Source organism: Carlito syrichta, unplaced genomic scaffold (genome assembly GCF_000164805.1).
Source record: "Carlito syrichta isolate Samal-C Ts95f unplaced genomic scaffold, Tarsius_syrichta-2.0.1 Scaffold315953, whole genome shotgun sequence".
Classification (NCBI taxonomy): Eukaryota; Metazoa; Chordata; class Mammalia; order Primates; family Tarsiidae; genus Carlito; species Carlito syrichta.
In genome coordinates this window covers 270832-271925 of record NW_007260049.1, presented here as the reverse complement: position 1 = coordinate 271925, position 1094 = coordinate 270832, and the positions used below count along the sequence as shown (strand labels likewise).

Genomic DNA, 1094 nt, shown 5'->3' with positions numbered 1-1094 from the left:
GCCCGGCTAATTTTTGATTTATTATAGAGATGAGGTCTCGCCAAGTTGCCCGGGTGGGTCTCGAACCCGCGGGCCCAGGCAATCCACTCACCTCAGCCTCCCAAAATGCTGGGATTACAGGCTGAGCCACCGAGCCTGGCCAAGACAAAGTTATTCTAATGTCATTGTCATAGAAGGAAAACAGAAATGGTAGCCTGAGGAAGTGTACACCTGTCCCTCCCCAGGTGGTGATGGTTGCACTCCCTGCACCTAAGAAAACATGCTCCCCTTTAGCACCTACTCACATCAGGGTCCAGCTCATCCAGCTCATTTTCCAGGGTCCTGAGCTCTTCTTCTGTTAGGGCTCCAAGGATTTCATCTTCATCCAAATCACGGTATTTCTCTAGTTCTCGTCTGTATGACATTGTGGAAGAACTGGTCTTTCTCTTCTGAGTTCCTGTGCTGCTCTATGACCTACCAGAAAGAGAAAAATCTTTGAAAGATCCTTCTCAGACTTGCTCTCTCAGAGCAAATGGATGCTCATCATTCACAGGGTGGCTGGGAATATTTTATGAATCACCAGGATGATCATTACCATAGTAAAATACTGCACTAAGTTTGACTAATTCTCTAAAGCAAGTGCAAGGTAAAAGTCCTGAGGGCATGTATTTAATGAAATGTAATTGGCTGTAATTGCCATGGACATTAATTTAAAGTAAATGGATGATTATAAATGGCTTATGCGTACCTGAAAACAATTTTATTCTTCAAGTAGTTCAAATATTTTTCTGTGTAACCCTCCACCCTTCACCCCAGACTCCAGTGGGAATCATGAATGCTGGAAACGCTGCCAAAACGAATTTAACCTATGAGGTAGGTATTTACTATTATTCCCATTTTACAGATGAGGACATTGAGTTTAGATGGGTCAAGTGACTTACCCAAATCCTACTACTAGGAAGTGGCAGATCCACATTTGAACTCAGGTCTGTTGGCTGTTCAAGCCTGCATTGCTCTGGCCATTGTATCATGGCACCTTTTCATAGACTCGCCCAATGTCATGGCCAGGAGACTGCTTAGTCTGGGCCCTTCATTTCATTTGTGAGAGAGTTGGC

At 44.2% G+C, this 1094-nt stretch overlaps 1 protein-coding gene across 1 annotated transcript in view; it reads right to left on the bottom strand.

The window, feature by feature from the left end:
• TMOD1 (tropomodulin 1) overlaps positions 1 to 444 on the bottom strand; it is a 58445-nt gene extending 58001 nt beyond the window's left edge. Inside the window, exon 1 of the mRNA XM_008073582.2 lies at positions 285 to 444. Coding sequence (XP_008071773.1) covers positions 285 to 404 — 120 coding nt within the window. The 5' untranslated portion in view covers positions 405 to 444. The remainder of the gene's footprint in view (positions 1 to 284) is intronic.
• Positions 445 to 1094: the final 650 nt, after the last annotated feature.